The sequence below is a fragment of the Lepeophtheirus salmonis genome, chromosome 9, assembly GCF_016086655.4.
Source record: "Lepeophtheirus salmonis chromosome 9, UVic_Lsal_1.4, whole genome shotgun sequence".
In the NCBI taxonomy this organism is placed as follows: Eukaryota; Metazoa; Arthropoda; class Copepoda; order Siphonostomatoida; family Caligidae; genus Lepeophtheirus; species Lepeophtheirus salmonis.
Window position 1 is genome coordinate 3,549,385 of NC_052139.2, and position 24,835 is coordinate 3,574,219.

Consider the following 24,835-nt stretch of genomic DNA (forward strand, 5'->3'; position numbering starts at 1 on the left):
AACACCTCTACCAATCTTATAAATAATTTACAAAATGTAACATCAGTAGCCGATGCAAAAAATAAAGTTGAACTATATACAAAATGAAAACTTTACACAAGGGTTACAAAATAAATTATAAATATAACAACTGCACAAATACATGTATAACGTTGATATGCACTTATTATTTTCACACTAAGGAATGCAGTTCTTAAGTGGCAAGGCAGTGCATTTAGGTCGGGTTGTAGCTAAAAATATTATAGACATTATAAACAAACAAAGACCATTGTGGGTATATAAGAGATGAGCTCACAAGAGAAATTTACAGGGGTTTGAAAAAATGAGCAAAGGCATTAAAACCCAATCAGAGGTTTCTCCAATCAGATCCACCAGAAAGTAAAAAAATGAAACCCGACTTGGTCTGACAGTTAATAATTAAAGGCCGACCAGGTCGGAGTGTTATGACCCCAACTTGGGCAAACTATCAAGTTGGAAAAATAAAAACCGACCCGAAAGTCAAGTTAGGTTCAAGCTCACCTCTTTTTTCATATTGTCCTTGCCAAAGGTCGGCCTTGATAGTAAATAAGGTTACTTTGGAAAAATATGTCTGTTCAGCTATTTTTTAAAGGGAGGGAGGTTGTTGAAAATAAATCCGAGGTTGCCTTGAATAAAAATAATGTCTGTAGGCACTTTTCGAGGGTGCCATGAAAAACTGCCTTGAGACTCTTATAAGGTTGTTCAAAAAACAATATGAACAAATTGGAAAGCATTTTATAAAATTTGTAAGCATAATTCTTAACAGTATATAGGACACCTGCACATATCAGGACGCCTGGGGTTGTCTGTTTTGCTTTTATTAAGCTATCCCCTTGAGCCTCTTTTCATGTATTGGGAAACAAAAAGGGCTTTATATATTAATGAGTATTTTGTAAGTTGGATTTTTTATACTAGATAAATATTTAATGAATAAAGAAATAATTCAAAAATGAACGATTGAACGGAAAAATGAAGGAAGGGAGGGAGAACGGAAAGTTTTTGCAAAATCAGTGATTGAACGGGAAAATGATGAGCAGGTAGAAAGCCTAAAGAAGACTAATGGGAACGTTGACTAGTCCAAACTGCATCTTCAAACCAAGTACATCCCTACTCCATCTATTTTTATAGCAGCTAGTCTCTACAAGCCTTATATTAAAAAAGACGACTGCCTCACAATGAAACCCCGAAATAAAAAATAAAGTGTCGGCCAAATATATTTCTTTCTCTATGCTCGAACCCCTCAAATGTCAAACTATTGCAACAAAAAATCATTAAAGAAAACTCCGCTGTCAATCCCATAACTTCCAACACGTGGTTTCTTATAGAAACGTCTCACCATTCAATCTACTGGCCAGTAAATAACTAGTGATGCTATGGTGTAAGCAAAGATACATTCCAGAAGTAATTACATTCACAGAGTACATGTAAGTTCAAAACAGGGCTGCAGAGTCAGAGTCAAGAGTCAGAAAACTTAAACTGAATCCGACTCCGGCTACAAAAAACTTCATAATTTATGTAAATAAAACTAATTCATAATCTCAGGCTTAAATTGAGTGTTCGTAGAGTTTCTTTCTTGATGGTTCTTTTTTTTAGGTATGAACCTATTAAATACTATTAATGATTTATGGAACTCCACAGTTGACTCATTTATAAGTTTACTTCACAAATTTCAAAGGTGCACTATACAGAGCATTATTCCGCTCTAATCCTTTAAACTAAGTAATGAAACGCGACCGTTAACTTAAGGAATCTGTATGGTTAGTTTTTTTCATATCTTTTTTTTACAAGATGTCGCTTTTCCTACGACGTCATTCATTTATTTATACTGAAAATGATTACAAGTCTTATTTATGTTTCTGACTTTATAAATATTTATACAGCAAAGTTGATTAATTATTTTATATCTTAATAGGAAATTAATTTTGTCAGATGTTAATTTTAGTCTATTGGAATCATCTGATAATGGTTTAGTCTGTAAGGTCTGCAACCTGTCGCTTAAGGGAGCAGACGAGCTTTATTATCACGTTAAGACTAATTTTGAATTGAACAAAAATGCTTCCAAAGCTTCGCCAGCCACTTCCAATTATTTCCCCTGCAAGAATTCTAAGGCTTTACTGTCGACTGTCGGAGACCTAGTTGAGAACTTTTGTCTTCATGTTTTGTAGGAGTTTGGTTCCTATCAGGAGGTCCCTAAGGAAGATGAATACTCTGAAATTGAGGAAGGAGGTCTGTCGGTAGCAATTATCCTTTGAAGTCGTCCATTGTATGACCAAAAAGAAGTGTGATGAAGCTTTCCACCAGCTAAGAAGGAAATACCTACACATCAGGTCTTTGAATATTTCGATTCAATTCGAGCAAGGGAACCAGCTATTTCCTTCTTGGAAGAAACCCTTTGTTTTATAGGAAAATCAATTTTCTAGGATGGAAATAAACTTCGTCTAGGTTTGACATCTCTTTTTTGGATGGGAAGCTCTAGAATAGAGAGTGGACTCCAGAAAAGATAAAATTACTCATCAATATGCATTTAGGCATAACTTTTACTCAAATTATTAGCAAATTTGCATGCACCATCTTTGAAGAATACAATAGTACAGATCAGGAAAGCAGAAGGCGTCTTTTCAGCATTGCTATTACAGGTTCTACACTTGTAACTCAACTCTATCTATTTTTTAATTATTGTCCGTATATATATACGAGTTTATAGCTACGACCAATATAGAAAGTTAAATATATTTTAGAATAAATAAATATTAATACAACACACGTGTCTGAGCGTTTAGAGAAAGAATAAAATATGGTGACCCTCAACGTTAATTGAACACTTTCTAAATTGTTATACTGTTTCGTAATCCGATAATCAACCAAAGGGATTATGTCGAAAGGGTAGAAACCACAGATCCAAGTGAACTGGACGTCTAACAAAGCCTTTGCTCAATTTAAGCTCTGGCGGATAGAAGCGGCGCGCATTCTTGGAGGACCTCTTGCTTAAAAAAAGAGGAGATTAAAGTTAATCATCTATTTATATGTGCCCGTGCACTGGTGTTCAGTGAGGATCCAGACCTTGACGTGTCCACGGTAAAACAGCTGCTACATCAGCTTGATTTATGTCCCACTCATGAAACTTCGTTTAGAGAAGCCAAAGAGGCATTTTACTCCATGAAACAATCATCAGAGGAGAATACAACTACCTACTCCTCAAGAATTGTGGAACTACATAAATAGGCCAAGTTCCCTGAAAATACGGATTTCCTTATGACGGATAAGTTGATCCATGGATGGACGGAGGAAGTTGATGGCGAAGGGGAAGAAAGTTAAAGTGAAGGAATCTCTTGAAATTCTACATAGGTGTGAAGCGGTGGACGCTACAGTGATTCTCTTGGCGCCTGAAGAGTCAGTATCCAAATTAGGTGCTGGCTACGCAGGGGATCTTACTCGAAGATCACAACGAAATGGAGATAAAATAAGTATGCCTAGGATTAACAATCGTCAATTATGTTCTTATTGTAAAATCAAGTTTCCTCCAAGTGTGGATTGTCCAGTCTAGGATGCCGTATGTCGGTACTGTAAAAAGAATGGTCATTTTGTAAGGCTTGTATCAAAAAGAAAAAGCAAGCAGCAATATATAGTAAATGCTATGAATTCTGATGAGGACAGCGAAGAGTAAGATCTTCACTCTATATATGTACATATAGTCTCTTAAGAGAGATATTCAGTTGAATGAAGTACGGGCTTCGATATAATTCTTCCCTCAAATAATTGGATATACGAAGAGTTTTAAGCACATCGGTAAAGTGAATTCGGGAGCTATGGTTTCGTGTATACCAATATCAATTTTAAAATAATTAAGAATGTCACAAGAGAAGCTGTCGACCAGTAAAATGAAATTATATGGATTATCCGGTCAAAACTTAAATAATCTTGGATTCATCGATATCATGGTTGCATGTAACGGAAAACAACTTAAGGATATATTTTACATCACCAAATCGGGACAAAAGATTTTGCTTGGTATTATATTTTGTAAAAAGTATGCATGCACCCTCCTGTCACCTAAGCAAAGTCACTGCAGAACGGTCCCCTCAATGGGACAATGCGATCCACATCATGAATAAGTCAGAAATAAAATACTCTAAGTTAAAGCGGAAATGGGAGATATATCAGGGACTTAAAAATAATCTTTCCAGATATGTTTGATGGGACCGTTCGAAAATTTGAAGAAGAAGTTACTTTGATGCTTGCATCAGATGCCAAGCTGGTACAATTGCCAACCAGATCTGTACCCCAAAGTATTTTGCCAAAGCTAAAGGAGCAACTACACCAAATGGAGGGAAACGGCATAATTCGGGCTTGTCCGGAAACAACAAGATGTGGACACACCATTGTCACCGTGGTGAAGAAGAACGGTTCGTTGCAGTTGTGTCTTGACCCTAGAAACCTGAACAATATCTGATCATAAATGTCCATTACACAGCATCATGGGAGGATGCTTAACACAGCTTCAGCCATGGACAACACTTTTCAACCTAAGTCAGGTTACTGGACTAAAATACTGGACAAAAAGAGTCAGCCTCTCACGGCTTTTAATACACCGTTCGAGAAATATTTCTTCATACGCCTACCTTTTAGTCTTTCAATATCGGCAGAAATTTTCTGTGAACATATGGACCGTGCGTTGCAGGGAATACCTGGCCCATTCCCTTGTGCTGACGATATCAAAGTCCAGGGATCGACGGAGGAGCTTCACACCATTGACTTATTGGAAACGATCTCAAGAGCCAAAGTAGCCTCATTAAAGTTCAACCTGAACAAATGAAATAATAAGAAGCGTCAAGTTGAATACTTTGGAAAGATTATCTCACAATAGAAACGGACGCATCGACGAAGGGATTAGGCGCTGTGCTCATTCAAAAAGAAATGCCAGTGAGATATGTGAGTAAATTACTACGTCCAACAGAAATGGAGTATGCCAACATCGAAAGGGAGCTTCTTGCTGTGTTATTTGCGTGCAAGAAGCTACACAATTATACTTTTGGACGCCTAGTGACAGTGCACACAGACCATAAGGCATTGGAATCAAACTAGCCCATTAGTTTGGCCTCAGCAAGACTTCAACGCATGTTGCTACGTCTGGCCAAATATAACTTGGAAGTCAAATACGTCTGTGCTAAGAGCGTTCTTTTGGCCGACACTTTATCGCAGTTTATCCCACCAGGAAGAGATGAAAGAGTCCCTGGACTGGATGTTACGATAACCCGGGTATTGAAAATTGCAACAACGCGACTAGAATCAATTCAATCAGAAACTGAAGCGGATCCCATCCTTTTACTTCTATCAAAATATATCAGAATAGGATGGCCAACAAGTATGCAAGATATCCATGCAGAACTGAGTCAGATTCATGACAACAAAAACCACATCATCCAGAAAGACAAGTCTCAGCGTCTAAACCTTTGCAAATACTTGGGGTTGACCTAATGGAATTAGAGGTACATTAGTGACAATCGACTTCTATTCTGGATATATAACGTATGATGTCCAGAGGAATGTGAGGTGAAGCCCCATTCTCCTCCAACATAGTCAAGTATGAAACATCAAGTGGTCAACGCTTCTCAAAATCATCAAGTTGTCACTTCTCCCCTAAGTCATCAGACCGTCAGTGCTCCCAAAGGGTTTCTTTCTACAAGGGACATAATTCCCTCAGAATCGCTGTTATCACATACTTCTGAAGATCAGACTAATATGGAGTCACTAGCTAAGGGCGTGAGAGATGACACCCGAACTACTGAAGGACCGACGCTACAGGAGCGTATCACTAGTCGCGCACGCTGCCAAGTCCGGCGCAATACTCAACCTGAATTCTTGTACTATTAATAATTTCACACTCCTAATATGTTGGTCTCATTTCTTTTAGCTGATGTTTTTTTTAAAGGCCATGCTGAATTATGGACTTTATAATTGTTCGATACATCACTAATATTTATGTTGTGATGTTATTCCGTGTTTCTTTTGAAAATAATTTCTGTTATATATTTGTAAATAAAGACAGCACACGCGTCTGTGCCTTAGGAGAAAGAAATAAACAGTCTGTAAAAGGAATTCTTGTTTTTTAGATGGAAAAGAGGGCAAATTGACCCTGGACTACAGGTGACAGATATTGATGGAACCTTCAAGACGAGGCTACAAAAGAGGCTGTTAGTGTATTTGGAATTTATTAAGTTCTTAGAGTTTGAATCAGATGTAGGGTATATATTCCGTCATGAAATAAAGTATATAAATTATGCTTGAATTTATGTATCTTCTTTTGAACTTGATACTCCAAATGAGATTCCTATATTAGATAGGATCATAGATCATAATTAATTATTATAATATCTTATATATAACTTATGACCAACTCTTAATAGTACTAAATCATTGTAATATTTCTCGTTTTGAAAAACACTCCACACCTTAATGGGTTAACAATTCTTTTACTCTTTCCTTGTAGACAAGCTCCATACAGGATATTGGCCTTGATTAAGTTAGAGGAAAATCTCTTTTGACTCTTAATTATTACATTTTAATAAAATATTTGACGACTTTAAGTAGCGAGCAATAAATACAAGCTTGAAGAGGGATGTAGTATATTGATTAAGCCAGGGTCTTTAAAAATATAAAAAAATATTTTTTACCCACAATTATAGTGTCAAAATTTTTATAAGGAGAAATAAAGTATCAAATAGGTAAAAAAAAAAACATGAATCGACTTACGTAATTGTCAATAAAGATTAAAAAAAATAAGGATGAATCCATTGACATGACTGTTTTGACTCAAAGACATCTGGAAATCATTCATAAATGTTGTGCTTAGTCAAATACAACAAATTACTTTGCTCTGCTGCCAAACACATGATAGCAAAATGATAAGGCAAACTCTCACAATTAATTAATTATTATTATTGTTTGAATCATTTATACATGCTTTTGCCAATGTATACCTTAATTTCAATGTCTATATCTATTTTCTAAGTAAAAAAAAAGTAAATAATCAGTACTTGGAAATCATGTTCGTGAATGTTCCTGCGAAATCAGTTATTTAAGATCAAAGTACGGGATCTGTAATTGATTATAAACATAATTGTTTGATAAAAAGGAATAAGTATATTACAAGAGTAAAATATATCCGGAACAAATTAAATTTTTTCATTCTTACTGCTTTATTTCATTACTATTATTCATTCTCAACCAAAACAGGCAAACATAATTATTAATAATTACCAATGAATAAATAAATAAATAGAAGAGATTGGGGATGGAGTATTAGAGTTGGAAAAAATAAGATGTTAGTAAAAAATTATGAATTTTTAGGGGGAAAAATTGAACAAAAGACCTTTTCTTGAAAAATAAATACGTCATTCGATTAAAAATGAACCAAATGAAAAGTCCATAGCCATATTCTAATTTTTTTATAACTTATTTTCAAAATAAGAGTCGAAAAATTTGTAAAAGATAATCACCTCCCCCTTCCCCCCCAAAAAAGTCTAAGCAATGGCGCTGATTCTTCTTCACAGGTGTCGTAATGTACTTGCAGGTGAGGGGAAAATTATTTACTGGTAATGTCATCAGGGGAACTTGCAGTTTTTTGTTTTTTTGGGGTGGGTTTAAAAAATTATCACATCAAAAAGTTCCCTATGCATCAACTAATATGAAATGGTGCAACAATGGCGCTCTCAAATATATTTAGCTATGAGTCTGATCAACAGGTAGTGAGCGAGTGATGAACTGATGCTGTAAAACACCAAACAGATTATAAAATTAATGTAAATATGAAGCAACTACTGTAGGCACCATTTTTGTTTTGTTTTTAAACGTAGAAAAAAGGTTTTCTAGACACATTATTTTTATATAGTTGAGTTTTACATTTTTTGGGGGAAATAAAAAAATCAGCTGTCCATTAGCTGTCGATGAAGCAGCCTCTTGATTCTACTGCTCACACCCTTAACTAAAACTACGGAGGGCAACCTCTATTTAACAACCAGCCCGATTTTATAAAATGGATTTTCTCGTAAACTAGTCATCCAATTTGAATAAAAACTCATCCCAAATGAAAACTGAATAAATTTTTTTGTTATAATTATTCAATATAATTGCTTTTGACCTTAATGACAGCCTCAACTCAATTTTGGAAACAGGAAAAGGGCTGGATGACAGTCTCACTTGGTACATTCCAAATTTCCTCCGGATTTTGTACGTGAGCTCAGATTTTGTGTTGCAGGAGGATCTCTTGGTGTGTCGGTCAACTCAAAGAAGTCTTTAGGGTTGACGTCTGTTGATCCTGGGTCCAATAAAGTAAAAAAAAATACTGACCACTCGTTCAACGTTTTCTTTGCAATGGGGTAAGGAGTCTTGTTGTCGGACAAAAATCATCTGCCACTAATTTTCTGATCATCATTTCAGAATAGTAGAGATCCTTGACAATTACCCTCATCGATTGGAACACCTCATTATCAATGAATTTTTAGAAATTTGCAATGAAAACCTTATCATTGGACAGTCTAATCTCATCTAGTGATCAGCACGCTCTGATGTGGATTCATAATTACCTCTAGACTCTTCCAGTTCCTTCCTAACTCTCCACACAAAGGTTTAATAAATTGGCAATCTCAACAGTATCTTGTCAGGCGCGGAGCACAACAAGGATACTTCCTTTTTCACGATTTTGGAATAAATACTTTATTGATCAATGCCATTTTTTCTAAGCTGATGCCAAACACCTCTGGCTTGGCGCCCAAACAACAACCTGCTCATACACCCAAAGTTTGTTGTTAAACAACTGACGTATGGTATTTGTAGAAGATATGTTTCATTATTCTATTTTGCTCCATTACAATACTGATTCACCCTACTGTTCATCGACTGTATGTACTATATTATTATTTTTGTTATGAATCATGTGTATGAAAATTAACTCATTGCCACAGTGTTGATAAAATGAATACACATAATACAATGTAAATAAATTATTCAACAACAGATGTCAAAAATCAATTAAAAGAGTTTTATTTTAAATACATAATTTTATGTCAGAAAAGACACCGGAGTATATCATTGAAAACTGGTGGCCTTTGTCAATAAATATATATGTCAATATTAATTTATATATATTTGATGTTCCAATATAAAAGCAGACAACATTAAAAAAAGAAAGTTTTTGATAAAGGAGGATTTTAGACCATAAATGATAATTACTGAAAAAAAAGAGAGATGTTAACAATAGAGGTGCAGTAATAAAGATTGAAAGTGCTAATGACGGTTTAAAATTGAGGTACTTTGCATACATAAATTGATAAGAAGCTTCACAGGATATTATATAAATAAATGTCTAAACGTCCATTATACTTTTTGTTTGGTCCATTACAATTTATTAGTAATTTTGAAGGCTATCTTGAAATGACTTATTTTCCAGCAAATATTACTATTAAACGAAGCAATGGATTGAGAAAAAAATTAAAATGGGTAAAATGTTAAGCATGCATTAAATATAATAAACGTAAAAGTTAATTACCCCATTTAAATTATGAAAATTCAGCAATTCTATGGGGATCCCCATAACACTTCTAAACATCCGTGCACGCATTTTCCAAGTTTTTTCTCTCCGCAAATCGGAATTTTGTAACATACTTACATTAATATTTCTAATATTAAAAAATTGGTATGATTTACATAAGAAGTATTATATACAATGTATCCTGAATACATGGTCTATACTATATACATGTACACGTCTGCAATACTTTGTAAATAGCAAGGTTAATAGAAATACAATGTTAGACTATCATGTAATCGGGCTTGCTAGAATGTTCAATTTGTTGTATCGTACCGACTGCTGGGCAAGAGAAGGAGATTTTGACGTCAGAGAGAATAGAAAGGGCACCATATACAAATTCACAAAAGGACAAAATTAAGAATTGGGACTACGTTGTGGGCCAAGAGAGAGAAGTTTCGTATCCTTGGAGTATCTTAGTTACATTTTACAATATATAAATGTATTATTTCTAATTGATAATTATTATTACTATAATAACACCTAGTCGACATTCTGAAAAAGTATAATTTCCTGTCAGTTGTGCAGTTGCCATTTTTAATTCTCCTAACAACAAAATTTATCATCATTTTCCAAAGGATCCCTCAAGGAGGAAAAAATGGGAAAGTGCTTACCATTGAAAATATCCCTTAGGAAGATACCCTAGAGTTTGTGAGAATAATTTTGAGGAAAATGCTTATAAAAGGGATGTAAAAGGTGAATTACTGGGACTACTTTAAAAAAAATAAAAAATGAAAAAAGACGTTATCCCTTGCAGAGGTCTTATACCAGGAGAAGGATTTGAGCAAGCTCCAAGGAAAACGAATGAATTAATAAATATAGTTGACCATTTTGAAGAAGATTCTAATGAAATATATTTGGAGACATTAGACAAATCATCCTAAACCAACGTAAAATCAACTCAAACACTTGTGTTAGAAAGGTGACGCATCTAATCAAGCATGTGTATTCTGGATTATACAAATTAGTAGGGCTTCTAATACCAGAAAAGATCTTCTCATTCTAGAACACGAGTCACTAAGGAAACAGAATGCAGATTTACACGAAAAAGTGAAAATCTTTCTATCGGAAAATAGATTATTAAAATCCAAATCTAACTTTAAGGAAGCGATGAAAGGAGAACTGGAAAAGAGATTTACTAAATCTCAATGTAAACTCATCAGATGGAAGATGTTTGGAAAATGGAATGAGGAGGATTTTGTTAAAGGACTGATACTGAAGTAATGGTTGTTGAGAATGATCCCGTCTGATCTGAAGGAGACCAATGTTTTGTTTCTATGTTTGAATAAATTAAAGGCTGTAGTATCACCAATGCACTAATGTACATATCCTAATCCTGCTTCTCCTTTTAGGTCCTGTTTGAGTGAAGCAAATTCAGAAGGTAACATATAATTTTTTCAAGACTAATTTATCCTCAAATCATTAAAGGTGAGATTGAGGAAGATATAAATAATGATGAAAATACAATAGAATAGCCTTGTAATGATTTACATCTTCCTAAAATCTGTGAAGATGAAGGATTTATTTATATTGCTGGATATGTGGCCAAACTGTTACATCAAATTTTCCCACTCTGGGTTGTAATACTTCCAACATCCAAGTTCCTTCAAGTTCATAGCTTCAACCATCGGAATCTTTTTTGAAATTTTGCAAAAAAATAAAAAAAACGTTTAATTAAGTTTCAAAAGAATCCTGTCCACAAAAAAAATAAATATCTTTTTTATAAAAAAAATTCAAAAATCTACGCTATTCACAAAAGATTAAATTAAACTTCAAATATTAAATTTTTTGAAAAAAAAAATCATATATTAAATTTCATAAAAAAACAAATATTCTTTAATTTAGAGGGGGAGCTATATCACTTTCAGCTCACATCTGCAGACACCCCTGAGTTATGTACCACTTGTAAAATATTCCTTCTAAATCTCAAGTAACCATTTGAGTGCTTCCAAGTACCCCAAGGGGTACGCGTACTCCTATTTCAGAACCACTGCTGTAATATATAGAGGGTCGTTCATAATATTCTTCTTTGAACAGGATGCTTACATGTTTTTTTTATTATTTACATTATATAAGCTTTGGTGTATAGAATATGTCCTTACGCTATATATATATATATATATACCTAAACTAGAATTACTTTGATATTGGTCTTCAATTCTATTCCGATTCCAACAAGGGAAAAAAGGTTTTCTAGACACATTATTTTTATATAGTTGGGTTTTACATTTTTTGGGGGAAATAAAAAAATCAGCTGTCCATTAGCTGTCGATTAAGTTATAACTCCCAAGCAAACCTTTATTGTTACTCCCCGTCTTTTATGGGCACATCACTGGTCTCATCACATCCCCCTACAAACCAGATTTAATATAAGCACACACACTAGTACGAACGTTAATGTACCACTTCAGTTGCTCATTATACTTCCTTACAATAATATTTTACACTTTAGTGTGTTTTTTTTCGCTTTGGCAAAAGTGGATTGTTACACTACTCAATTCGTCAAAAAATTCAGAAAATGTGTTGAAGAGAATTGTGATAACTCATTGGGAATGATTTTCCAGAAGCCTTGTTACCTGGAAACAGCCAAAATCGTCCAAATGCTGCTTTGTTGAGGGCGGGGGGAAGGAGAAGAATCCCAGCCAATCGATAAAGCATCGAGAGCATTAATATAGCCTCCTGTTAAAACGTCCATTGCACCATCAAGTATGTACGTTGCAAGGGACAGTTTTTAACAAGGTCAAAAATTGAGAAAATTTTCACCCAACTCCACAATTGATCAAGATAAAATAAACCCTTGTGTGGTTCTTCTCAGACTAGAAAAATTTCTTTCAAACCGAGAAGCATACATCATTGAACAACAGATGGTTGCCAAATAAGTTCTTACGACGTTCCCAGGATCATAACAACCAAGTACACTTGATTCAAGGGTAAAAAAAGCAGTGGGGCGTTTCCTGGAACTTTGTGAGCGTGTAGTTCAAACTAATGGCAATTTTATTGATTGAATGTCAAATTTATCTTATAATGTTGATTTTTGTGGAAATTTTAATAAAATTGGCAAAGAAATAAAGTCACATCAGTGCTTTAATTTTTTGTCTCCGTTTGCAAATGCTTAGATAAACACACCTTTGGCTGTTACTCTTTACTTTTCAAGAATAAAATAATAATGAAAATAGCTGTAGAAAATATTAAAGCTGTTGAGGTTACAATTAAAAAAAGTTGTTTTTGCTTTCTTGGACATACTATATACTCCTCTATGTATAACCTCAGAAAAAGTATTTGCTTCTTCACTATTAAAGACATTCCTGAATATTAATTATACTACTACAAAAATTGAAAAAATATTTACTTCATACAAAACTGCTATAATGAAATTTTTGTTTAAATTTCAAGGCTAAACAGTCTGAGGTTGTTTTTTCCTTCACTAAAAACGAATAAGAAGCTTTCCATTTGTACACTGACCTACATAAAACTTGTAGTATGAATACAATCCTAGACAAGTAAAACTGACAAGTAAAGAAAGTGCATAGTTATATGTATTATAAACTTAAAAATATTGCATACTCTTCCCAGTTTAAACCTCATAGTCGTTACCTTTATTGTATCACGCAACTCTACCCCGAAAAGAAAAAAAACCCACAATAAGTTGGTAGTTAGTCAATTCTTACCAACTACAGATTCATTGTTCAATAACAATTTAGAATTGTTTGCAGCTTAACAAGTCGATTATTCTGTCGTTTTATGGAACTCCATAGTTCTCATATGTTGAAGTATACGATGATATCGTTAAAGATGTGGATGAACTTATGTATTTTTGAGCAGAAGAACGTTGTATCTTTATTATTGAAACAAAGTTACAAAGAGAAGAGAGAGAGAAAAAAAGACAAGTCATTTCACTTCTATACAGATCGGGCCGTGTCAGAATGAATATTATGATTTTAGTAACTAAAATTTTCCTAATTCTATACAAGTTTAGAAGCTTCCAAGTGAAAATGAATAAATTTAAAAAAATCAATTTTATTATTTATATACAATATATATACTTTTTTTGTGTGTGTATGTTTTCTTCACAGTTTTACCAGTCTAGCTGATTTACAAATAGATCTAGCTAATTACTGACTTGTTTAGGTGGTAAAAATATTATTTAGCTGATGTCTAGAAATTTTAACTGATTTTTGCAATAGTTTGGCCAATTTTTTCTGTCGATTTCACTGTCCAACAAAACGATATTTTTTTATGCACTAGAACCGTGTATGCTCAATTTAGTATAGTTTGATCCCTTGATTCCAAATATAAGTACTCTGGATTTGGTGTTAATTTTGGAAAGAAAAAGATATGGCATGACATGGATGTTGAAAGGAATTCGGAATTGCAGTCGAAGAAGATTTTGCAAGATACAAGAAATTCTCAGAGTTGGAATTTAAAAAAAAGAAAACAGCAATCCTCCCATTGGGGGAGTGGCCTCCAGAGAAGGATTATGAAATAAAGGAATATTTGGTTAAGGATAAAATTAAGGTTCTTGGAATTGAATGGGAAAGATATGGAGAGTATGTTTCAAATAAAAACTATTTAGAAAGTTTGTTAAACGTTAGGACAGCTTAATGGAAGAGATTTAACTTGTAGACGCGTGTCGACATGTAAAACGTAAAGTTGATTCCTTCAGTACTTTATTTAGCTACCCAGTTGCCAAGATTGGCCCATTGCGCGATCAATTACTCTTCCTGTAAGGCCTGTGGAAAGAATTTTAATTCAGTCATCCTTGCATTTAAAAGATGCCCAGTATTATCTGGTCTTCGATATTTCTTCGATTTAAATATTGATCTTTTTCAAGGGACTGACTACCTTCCCCAGTACTCATTTGGCTACATTCTTTTTGGAATGCCTAAAGGCAGGAAAAGGCGAACCCAGAAACTAGAGCTGTCTGCTTTGCTCTAGTTGGCACTAAAACATACATAGCATCACTTCTGGGTGTTCAATAATCTTTCACTCTCCCAGGAAAATTTTCATTGCATCTGCAGTAAGATACGCAACCTTTTCCTTAAGGATCCCCCGTTACGAGGATAGAGAATGGAATTACGCTACAGACATTGTTCGATTTTTCCCACAATGATCATGTAAGTTCTACTCAACCTTAAACGTTTAGAAAGAAGGACAACAACATCGAAGACATAGTTATCTTTCGTTTTTCTGTTTTAATTTAATCATTTTCATATTTGATGTACTCATAACTTGTAGTGATATATTTTTATATAAGTATGTGATAAACATAAGTTGTTATTGAAGGGTTGGGCTTTGATCTAAGGGCTCAATTTTAAACTATGACGTTTATTTATGATTAATTTTATCTAAATCTTTCTTGACGTATGTATTTTACTATTATTTTAATCTTTATATTGCTGCATTAGATTAAATTTTAATAAATGCTCAATTAAAAAAAATAAAAATAATAAGTTACTCCACACAGTTACAAGAGCTACATTCAACTATACAAAATTAATACGTAGGAAAAGACGATGATTGATAAATTAAAATCAGAAAATGAATACTTACAGGATTAACCTAACTCTGAGGTAGCAACAAGTGACTTATGGAAAAGAAATTCTAATATTGTCCTACATATGAGGACGTACCCAACAGCAATTAGAATGTTGGTGTATCAGTGCATCATAGATAAAGTTCCAACAATGAACGTTCTAACTTTATTTAAATGGTTTTTGTCCTATGTTGATAACATCAATATACCAAGACGAAGCATTAATTAATGGGCACGGAGCTTGGCATTATTTCTAGTCTCTAAACTGCTGAATTCGTATTAAATCATCCCTATGTTACGCTAGGATTTGATGCAACAACACAAGAAGGCGTTCACATTAATTCAATTTAATTTACCACAACCGAAAAATGTGTTCCTGCTGAAGTAGACGAATTACCAGGTAGAAGGGCTGAAGATTACGCTGAGCATGCTTCTTTGACAGTGAATGAACTATGTAAAATTTACTATCTCTTCCATAAAAGTGCTTCTATTAATGATATTAAAACCAACACAAAAAAAATAAATTACCCGATCTATGTCCTTCAAGCCATGCAGCCATTAGAGAAATAAATAAAGAGTGGGGTAAATCTTTGAATGTGCTGCACTGTAATTTAAATCCCTTGGAATCAATTGTGTCTTCTATAAAGGCAGCTTAGAAGTAATTGGAAGAGTCTAAAGGAAAAGTATTTGGTAAAGATTGTATGGCTGCCAATTTAATATATAACAAATTGAGAAACAAAAATGGGTGACCCCACTGGATTTGTATAATTGCTTCAGGAACTAATGTTTTAGTTGGAGGTTTAAATTTTTTTGATTAACTTAATCTTACAGTATTTTTATTATTATAATTTGCAGAATGTATATAAATATTTTATAGTTATGCAAAAAAATTAGTATTTACTTCTTTGTAAATAGAGATTATTTCAGAATTAATCATTATTCGGCTACATAAATAATATATTAATATATAGATTTCTAAATTTTTTTGTGTGCTTTCTTTAAGTTTATTAGTATGATTTTTTTATTAATAATAATAAGTATGCGTAATGTTTATCATAATTTACAACGTCAGTTTCAAATTTGTTGCACCAACTAGTGTTCCCATAGATGAAACATACACAAGTTGATCATAAACAAAGGGAGAGGATTACGAGAATGATTTTAATTTTTTTGCAAAGAAAAATTGCAATTACTAGGGATATATCCAACTAATTAAGGTAATTTTGGAATCATTGTATTATTTAGCTAAAATGACATAACTGTTATTGATAAAAAAATACAAAAATATGCTGTTTTGATTTTTTGTTAACATACCTATATAATATATATGGACTTTTATTATGAGCTCAATTCAAAAATGAGTTTTATCCTTGAGAACAACTTAAAAATGTTTTTTTTGATTTTATAACATTTTTCAACATTGAGGGCTTCAAACAGCTTTGAACCTTAAAAACAGCAACAAAACATAAAATATATATGGCCTTTTATGGAGGCTACGAGGCTCCGAGAGAAAAAATAAGGCCATATTTGAAATCAAGAGATCAAACTCTATTTGATTAATATTCATTGTTTTTGTATCATTTTAACTGTTGGACAGTCTTTTTTAGAGATGTCAGAAAAAAAAGATTATAGGGTCGATTTCGGCGTAAAATTGGTTACATTCACTTCAAAAGTTTCAATATAATAGCCCAGGCTATTCTAGACTAGGACAAGGATTACTCTTTAAACTATACATGAAACATAAACTCTTCGTTTATCTTCTTTTTTTGACCAACTCAGGGCTTTTTTTTTAAAGAGTAGAATAGTTATTACTTATAAAATGAAAGAGATAATTATACTCATGTGATTAATGTATTTCAGGATTTTTTTTTGGTTCATCTATTAATTTTATAGTATCAAAATTAGCCTCGGATTTGAATTTATTTAATCCTTCTGGTCCAAGTAAATATATAATATACAAAATATATCATTAATTATATCATTTTACATGAAATAACCTACAAAAACCAAATCTTTCAGCCACAAACAAATTGAAACCTCTTTACGAATTTTCACAAGTGTAATATAAATCATCATTATGTTGAAAATTGTCACTGGATAAATAAAAATAATAAATTCATTCAAGGAAATACTATGATAACTTTTGATACAGATAATCCAAAAATTGGCATCGATTTGAATATTAATGACTAAATTTAGGATTTTGAGCAATTATTGAGCCAAATTGAGCAAAAAAAAGAGCGCTAAAACTATTTAAAAATGAGCTCACAAAATATCAAAATTAAGCAATTTGTATTTAGAGAAAAATACAATTTTATAAGGATTTTTAAAATAATGAAAGTTGTTTCCTATTCCTATATTTTAGATCTATTAACATTGAGATCTCTTAAATTTCTTCTCTTAAAGTCGCTAATATGATATGTTATACAATGAGTAATCAAAAACTAATAACTAACTCTTTAGCCGTAGTAGTCGATGACTAGTAAATTGATAAGTTAAAGTATTATAACGTATATTTGTGATATTAAGTTAAAAAGTATGGGCAAAATAAAAAAACAACTGGGAAAAACGAAAACTATAACAAAAAATATTTTAATTAAAATTTTTAATAGAAGCTATACATTAAAAATTAGATAAGTTAATTATGAAAAATTATACAATATAGAAGTTATTAATATTAAATATTACAAATTGATTCAACAAATTAATTATTAACGACAAATGTAAGTTATACCTATATATTCAAAATATGAGACATTTTTACACAGAAATAAATATATTAATCGTAAGTAGAAATAAAGTAGTCCGTCTTCATCCTATCATACTTCAAATTCATAAAAAAAGACTTATAATTATCTTTAAAATCATTTGAAGCTAATACCCCCTTTGAGACCATTCAGGCAGTTATTCTGAGTTATTCGTAAATCCAGACACAACTTAACGCAGACATGTGTAAATCAGGGCTTCTGTGTTTGATGAGAAGGAAACACAGAAACTCTTCAGATATATTCTACAACAGATAAGACCAAAGTCAGATAGAGGAAATTGAAGAAAGATACTTCTAACTTGATCATGCAGCTCTAAAGACCAGATTCGACTCCTTCTTTGCGAAGGAGATTCCAAGATTGCAACATTGAAGAGATCCATTCATGAGGAGTTTTAATGTTTCAAATATAACTAGTATTTACTTTAATCAAATTTATACGAAGCTTGTTATTGTATAGTGATATTAATTGTTATTATCTATTACGAAGTATAACGTGTTTATCGTTACATTGAAATAGTAAACAAATAAGTATGGGTAAATTAAAAAAAAAATAATAGAATTATATTCATTATAAATTTTAATAGAAATTATATGCAGAGAATCAGACACGATTAGAATGACAACTGATAGGATATATAAGGTATTAAAATAAAATAAAAATAAAAAAATATTAATGCCATTTTAAAAATACAAAATGGAAATGATGCATTTCTATACAGAAATAAATTTACTTATTAGCAGAATATAATATGCATTTACAATGCAGACAAAACTATCGAAAAAAGAGAGACACATTATTATTTTTAATAGTCTAAAATTATCTTCCACTCGTTTTCCAATTGCAAAAGAGTCACACAAGTAATAAAAAAATAACAACTTTATTAATTACATAATTAATGATGAAAATCGTTAACAGAACCCCAAAATGAACATGGTAACCCTGACAGTTTGAACAATGTTTTGGAGAAGAGAAATAATAATGTTCATAAATCATGACATATCATTAGTTCAACTACAATCAGCTGTGACAAGAGAGGAGCGAAAGAAGAAAATAAACAAGAATTACTCCGATGTCGATCTTCAATCCTACTTTGAGGCCAAGAAGGACTTACATTTATAACTCCAAAACAAATCCGTCTTCAATGAGTACACACGAATATTCAATCAGGTTTTGAATATAATTAAATCTATTTAAAAAAGGATGTTCACTTATCAGGAATTAAATTATAATGACACTACTAAGGAAAAGAAAATTCATTCTTCAGAATACCAATTTCCCCCAAAAAAAAAAAAAAAAAAAAAAACTGGCCAGCTAAGAAATACCCCAAATTTTGGAAGCACTTTAGTTACTCAAATGCTTCCAAAATTATATTTTGTGCCATTTTTTCTCATTCAAACAAGGTTCATTTTAAATTACAGACTGATATGAAGAATTCTTGAGGTTTGAAGATTATAATATGAAAAGTCCTTAAAAAAATATACTCTATTGTTTCGTTCCAAACTTATACACGTATACATACCAATCTTAAAAGAAGTGGTAACTTGCCTTTACCAGTTTTTAAGGAGTTTACAATAAATACTCACCTTTTCCGTACAGAAGTCAAATTTTTGGTGTCTTTCTTCTGTTTACTTTATAAAACTCGAGTATCAATCAACAAACTTTGCTCCAGGCACATCACTAAATAAAAGCAGTACAAAAAGAAGTATATACATATATACCACCATAGGGGAAGAATGACGCTCAATAGCATGATTACAATATTAATACATAATTTTGATAATAGATAACTGTGTTTGATCTATTTGATTCACTTTAGTTTATACATATATACAAATACATCTTGAATTAATACACACGATTGCTCTCGGATATTATATAAAAATAAATTAGATACACTTTAAACACTCTGAAGGAAACATATATACTCTGTGCACTTATATATTTAAAAAAAGATGAGTTCGATTACTGAAGCTCAGGAATTTGCAAGTTATTTCCGACAAGTAAGTGAGATTTATTCTAAAGACCTCCATTACCACTACTATTACACTTTCTTTACTACAAAATAAAGAACATCTAGCATTTATTTCTATAAAATTTCTTAATATTACTATACAGCTGCCTATTATTGCTAAAAATAATTATTCAAAATTCACGGAACTTTCTCCTAGAATTTCACTGAACCTTTTATGTTTTTGTCCTTAACGACTGGAGACGATTCGTGATGCCTTTTTAAAAAAAGCTGTATTGAATCAAATTTGATTCGACTCTTAACTAGAAATACTTCATACTCAAATTCCAGAAATATACATTTAATTTATCATTGTAATTTATTTTAATATCTTCAACTTGGTTGTTTCAATGATTTATTCATTTGATCCTTGTATTTTAATTAAATGCTCATTCTTTTGAATTCTTCTGATTATTTCATGGAAAATAAATTGAAATACTCATTTTTTTAAATCTCTTGTGTGGGAAATGTACTAGCGATCTAGAATTTTAGGCTAAGAATGATATAGTATAGATAAATATGGTAAATTTTCAATAAATATTGATATTTTCTTCAATTTCCCGAATAACTTCGAATATTCAGTTTCTTTAACGGGATGTTCGAGATGATATATTTTTTTTTAGAAAGCGTAATATTTTGAAGACATTTTTAAGAAAATAAAGGTCCTATTTATTTCAAATCATTTTTACTATTCATTTATTCGAAATAAGACATTTTAATATCGGCTAAGACTATGAACATAGACAAATATAGGAAAGTATATAGCCTGTATAGGCGGTGTGGCTATGATGTGGACCCACATTAATACTTTATAGATACCTTTAGTGGATCATTAAAATACTTTCAGGGCTGTAGCTAATCCAGTCCTAGTGAGCATTTTTGATGGTATAAAATATCAAAAATCTAATTCGACAAAAAGAGGTTATGTACAATCGCTGAATAAATTTTTTTATAAAAAAACAAACAAACAGTAAATGATTCATTTTTTTAATAGGTACATCATTGCTGTTTATGACATATAGACTCTTCATTCAAACCTAATTTCTATAAATAAACTTTTCCTTGATCTTATCTTTCACTCAAGAGATAAAATCCTGAAACGTTATACACGAAAATTTTAAAAGTGTACAACAGATAAGTTAATAAAATAAAGAATGCTAAATAAATCAAAATAATAGTATTAAAAAAAAACATGTTTCTGTTTTTTTTCGCATTAGAATGCAAACATTATTCTAAAATGACTATTGTCTTCAAAGAATCACAGTGAAGTCCGAAAATTGAACAATTTTTCTTAAAAATTATATTAATTCAAATAAGTACAATTTACGGGAAAAAATTATCTAATACGAAACTAACAAAAAAATAGGTATTTTACGAGTAACTGTCTGTACTTGGTGGAGGAGCTACTTTTAACACATAATTCTTGACATAGTTTAGCTGTAATATCAACCTTAATGAAGGCAATTTTGGGATGATCTAAGTTGACGTAGTAGTGACTAAACAAGTCAGCATGTTAATTTTTCAAAATAACTTTGTACTATCTGCCCCTTTTTTAATGTATGGTTAGGACAATAAAAATTTTTTTTGTTTATAAATTATTTAAAATAAAGTATACCAGACAAGATCCTTGTAAAACAATTGTAGAATTGAATCTTATTCGGGTATTTATTTCATTTTTAATCCAATCATTTCAAAATTAGGACCGATGTGATAGAACTGCAGTTTTTTTTAGACAGATCCAATATTAATTAAAAGTAATAATCAAAAGTTTTAAGTCTAGGTCAAGGACTCTAGGCAAGGAGTGGACACTCAAGTCGAGGACGGAAGGGTTTAGTAAGTATAAATTCTGATTGACTTAAAATTAAAAGCTGCTACATGTTCCTCCAGCTAGCTTGTGTTTGGGGGGGAGGGGAGTGAATAAGTGAGTCTCCCCCACTTTGAAAAGAAAAGAATAAGGGGTACTACGTTGTTTTTAGATTGAAATGTTTATTTTCCCCTTAACCTCTCTTTCCCTAGAGTCCTTTAAATCTAGGTATCAAATCAAATACTTACAGCACACTCATTCTTCCCTCTATGCACAATGATACGTTTCTATTATATGAATACATCTAGGCTAATTATGAACGAACTATTCAACAACTACAACAATTCTTATTTACCTTAATATATAGTATTTTGTATAATTTATTATCATAATATGTAATATGCGATATGAGGGGAATGTACTACACATAGTTAGAGAGAGTCAAAATAATTTCAAATCTCCGTTATACAAAATCCCCAGTGTTTGAAACTGTGTTATGCGGATACCTCCTGTATATAAAAACAGTCCCTTTCCATTTGCTCTTTAAGATTAGAGGGATGCAAGAAAGGCTCGATAGAAATTATCAAGTGCTATTAACTATGTTTAGCATGGAAGGTGAGGGTGAAGGAATGGATATATCCAATAGAGTTCAGAACCCATGTATATGGTGCCTACGCTGTTATGTACACATTTTTTTTTGTAAACAAAAATAGCATTACGAGACTATTATTCTATATTTCTAAAGAAAATTGAAGTCTAACGACCAATTGTACCATTTAGGTTAGCAAAGATTTCAGTATCATTTTTAAGAAAGTGTACATAATTCCCTACACAAAACAGTTGTATAGAATATCTGAAAAAGTCAAGACAAAAGTCAAAAGAAATATATCTGACGACGTTATCGGAGCTTTTAGTATAATTGAGACTACAAATCATTCATTACTGGTTGAAATGTCCTCTTTTAAACATAATATATAGATACTTTCTTTCGGTTTAGATAACTCTTTTGGGTACAAGCTCCAATGAAATGACTTTTAGAACTTCTTCAGCAGATCAAACAGTCAAAAATTAATGCTGTTCTTAAAAAGGAATAACATATTTTGTAAACCATAAGGTCAAGGAAGGAGAAAGATACTGGATACGTTTTAAAAATTATAAAGATGTATGCGACTGTTTTAAAATATTTCTGATATTTAATTATGATTTTGATTTTGAAAATCTATGATTGCTAAATAAAGAGCAAGAAAAAAAAGACCATGATTGGGATAGGTATTAATACTTTTTTACAGGTAACACATGGACTGAAAAGTCCAGAGCTTAACAAAGAAAACAAATTTTGTACGTTGCAATTATTTTTAAATTATTCTTATTTTTTTATATTTATGTATGTATATATATATTCAGAGTCCCCATAACACTTTTGAAGCTGTTCCTTAACTTGAACGGTATTTTCCTTGATCCAGAAGCAATGTCAAATAAAAAAAAGATTTTTTTTCTGATGTACTTATTCTTGTTTTGGAAATAACCAAAGTTGTGTCAACTTAGCACAGTAGCTCACAAACTAAAGAACAGATTGTCATGAAATTTTGACAGCTGTCTTTTGAAGGGTGTGGAAACTGGAAATGAGACATATGAGGAAAAGTTATACAATTTATATGTGAACATGGGATTTACATTCCATGTATTATATGATATTATATTATAATTGACTAAAATCTCATTAAATGTGTTTGCTTGGCTTATGAAGAGTTTAGTGATGACGCATTGTCATTGCCTAGAAGTTAGTACACATAATACCTCTAGAAATATTTTGCCCATGTGGTCTCCACGGCTGCCGTTGGGGAGTCTGTGCTAATTTTGAAAACTGTACTTTGCTGAAGAGCAAAGTAAAATTTGTCTTTAAGCCGACGCCTAATGACTCCAAGGGATGGAAGGTATAAAAACAGAGAAACCAAAAATATAATAAAATCAAATGTAGAAGATGTGGTATTTTGAGAAATATCCTACTCTGTTCTACATTATTATTACAAAGGGATTATGAAAAATGATAAATGATTATATTCTAAAATATAGAAACTATAAAATATTTAATGAAATATGTATACCTACATATTAACACTTATTTTAGCCAATTAAGACTCTGAATGAGAACTCTTAAACCATTAGAAAACGTATATGAATGTTCCCTGTAGTTTTTTAAATTGTGAAAGGATAAATAACTATCTTAGTGTAATATCAAAAGAAACCCAGTAAAAAGAAAATTTGTCAAAATTCACCAGAGGAGTAATTTATATCAAGTGATCAAAATCGTGTGTATTTTGAACATGTTAAAGAGAGATACTTAACTCTCAAGACGTTTAATTAGATCAACTACAATCAGCTACCACAAAGGAGAAGTGGAAGAAGGAAATAAACAAGGGTATTAGCAAGAATTACTCCGAGGATGATTCTCAATTCTACTTTGAGTTCAACAAGTACTTACATTTATAACTCATAAACAAAGACTCAAGGTTGTCTCCGTCTTTTATAAGTGTGCACGAATGTTCAATCAAGTTTTGAATTTAATTGAATCTAGTAGAAAAGAGGAAGCTTCCTAGGAAGGAAATAAATAATAATAACAACTGCTAAAGCAAAGAAAATGACTATAATATAAACGATTTACAGCACTATTTAAATGAGGAAAAAATAATTATTGATAAAGCCCGTTTTTTTTTTTTGAATTGGTAATCTGTAGAGTGAATTTTCTTTTCCTAATAACGTAGATAAATAGATTTTTGGGGATCCCCCCAGACCCCCCCCCCATTTGCAATCAAAGGTTTTTTTATGAAGTCATTATATTATAATTTTGGCAAATTATAATAAAAAAGAAATCCTTATTAACCCTTTATAGGGGCCGCAAATTAAATTTAAAGTAGCCAAAATAAATTGTCATAATATAAAAATGACACATTAAAATTTTTTATTTGAAGGGGGTTATATCGGGGTCAATTTAAGTATTTTTATTCAAATAAAGGTTTTAAATTATAATTAAAATTCTTAATTGCTTAAATTGTTTTATATATTTGAATATAAAGCCGATAATACCCTTAAATATTGGCCTGTATGTTGATATGAAAAAAAA

At 31.7% G+C, this 24,835-nt stretch overlaps 2 protein-coding genes across 2 annotated transcripts in view; both read left to right on the plus strand.

Moving 5' to 3' along the window:
* Positions 1 to 4,474: 4,474 nt before the first annotated feature.
* Positions 4,475 to 4,831, plus strand: LOC139906385 (uncharacterized). Its single transcript, XM_071891159.1, has one exon. The coding sequence runs from the start codon at positions 4,475 to 4,477 to the stop codon at positions 4,829 to 4,831; it is 357 nt and encodes a 118-aa protein (XP_071747260.1).
* Positions 4,832 to 19,711: 14,880 nt separating this feature from the next.
* LOC121124279 (facilitated trehalose transporter Tret1) overlaps positions 19,712 to 24,835 on the plus strand; it is a 29,727-nt gene continuing 24,603 nt past the window's right edge. Inside the window, exon 1 of the mRNA XM_040719439.2 lies at positions 19,712 to 19,902. Within this exon, the coding sequence (XP_040575373.1) occupies positions 19,855 to 19,902 (48 nt within the window). The 5' untranslated portion in view covers positions 19,712 to 19,854. The remainder of the gene's footprint in view (positions 19,903 to 24,835) is intronic.